At 35.8% G+C, this 1,063-nt stretch overlaps 1 protein-coding gene across 1 annotated transcript; it reads right to left on the reverse strand.

The window, feature by feature from the left end:
- Positions 1 to 418: 418 nt before the first annotated feature.
- LOC143599889 (transcription factor LAF1-like) lies at positions 419 to 926 on the reverse strand. Its single transcript, XM_077077731.1, has 3 exons — positions 821 to 926; positions 600 to 729; positions 419 to 503 (listed from the first exon to the last, which is right to left on the reverse strand). Exons 1-3 carry the CDS (start codon positions 924 to 926, stop codon positions 419 to 421), a joined length of 321 nt encoding a protein of 106 aa, XP_076933846.1.
- Positions 927 to 1,063: the final 137 nt, after the last annotated feature.

Genomic DNA, 1,063 nt, shown 5'->3' on the forward strand with positions numbered 1-1,063 from the left:
TGTTGAAATCTCCATCATTAAATTCTAAAAGTTGATCAACTGTCATAAGAGATTGAAGCATATTTTCATTTTCAATTGAACCCTTCTGTAAACAGTTTTGTTTCTCGCAACCCTCCGGTGACATGTTATTATACTCAATGGTGCTTATTTGAGGGTTTGAGCCATGACTAAGTGAATGACCACTTGATACGCCAAAGTCTTGTTGAAACTCATCTAAGTTAATCCAATCCTCGAATAAAAGTTTCGGTAAGTTGCTGGTATGGGATACTTATGGGACTGATTGGACTATGTGATCAGCAGATGAAGTGTTGGTGAAGTTGGATGTATATAGAGATGGTGAAGATGTTTCCTTACTTGTTATATTTGAGGTTGTGCAATTATCAAGTTTAAAAAGAACTTGAAACATGTTTTGATTTGTCTACTTTCTTCTTGAGGTGACAATGCCAATATTTTTTATCTCGTTATTTGTTCTTCCAGGCAAATGTTGTGCTATCTGGGACCATCTGATTAGCAAAAGTTCAATTAATAAATTCAATCAAGTTGATCTAAACAATGATAAATGCAAATGTATATAAAAAGAATGCGGTCGGTTAATATACTTGATGCCTAATAATCCATGAAGGGTCAGAATGGTTTCATCTTCTTGCGATGAAAACGGACCACGCTTTAATCCTGGCCTAAGATAATTAATCCATCTTAATATGCAGCTCTTTCCGTTCCTTTGCAAACCTAAAAGAAGGATATTGTGTAATTAGTAAACTCGTTTTCTTTTGATGATTAATATAATTTGCATCCATGCATGAAGTTTGAAGTTAATTACCTGCATTAAGGGCGACGGTACTCCAGCAACCATGACCATAGGTCATGACATAATATGCTAGCTTTTGGTCCTCATCCGGTGACCATAATCCTCTCTTGTGCTTCATCATTCGCTTTTTCGGGTATCTTGCACCTCATTTTTTAGAAAGATCGAAAGTTTTATGGGTTTAAGAATATTTGGTTGTGTTGGTTGAGAAGTGGGAGAGGAAAACTATGGTATGGTGATGGACAATGAATTGAGAGA

The sequence above is a fragment of the Bidens hawaiensis genome, unplaced genomic scaffold (assembly GCF_021521415.1).
Source record: "Bidens hawaiensis isolate Kalapana, Puna unplaced genomic scaffold, B.hawaiensis_p1.1 tig00053037_1, whole genome shotgun sequence".
Lineage (NCBI taxonomy): Eukaryota > Viridiplantae > Streptophyta > Magnoliopsida > Asterales > Asteraceae > Bidens > Bidens hawaiensis.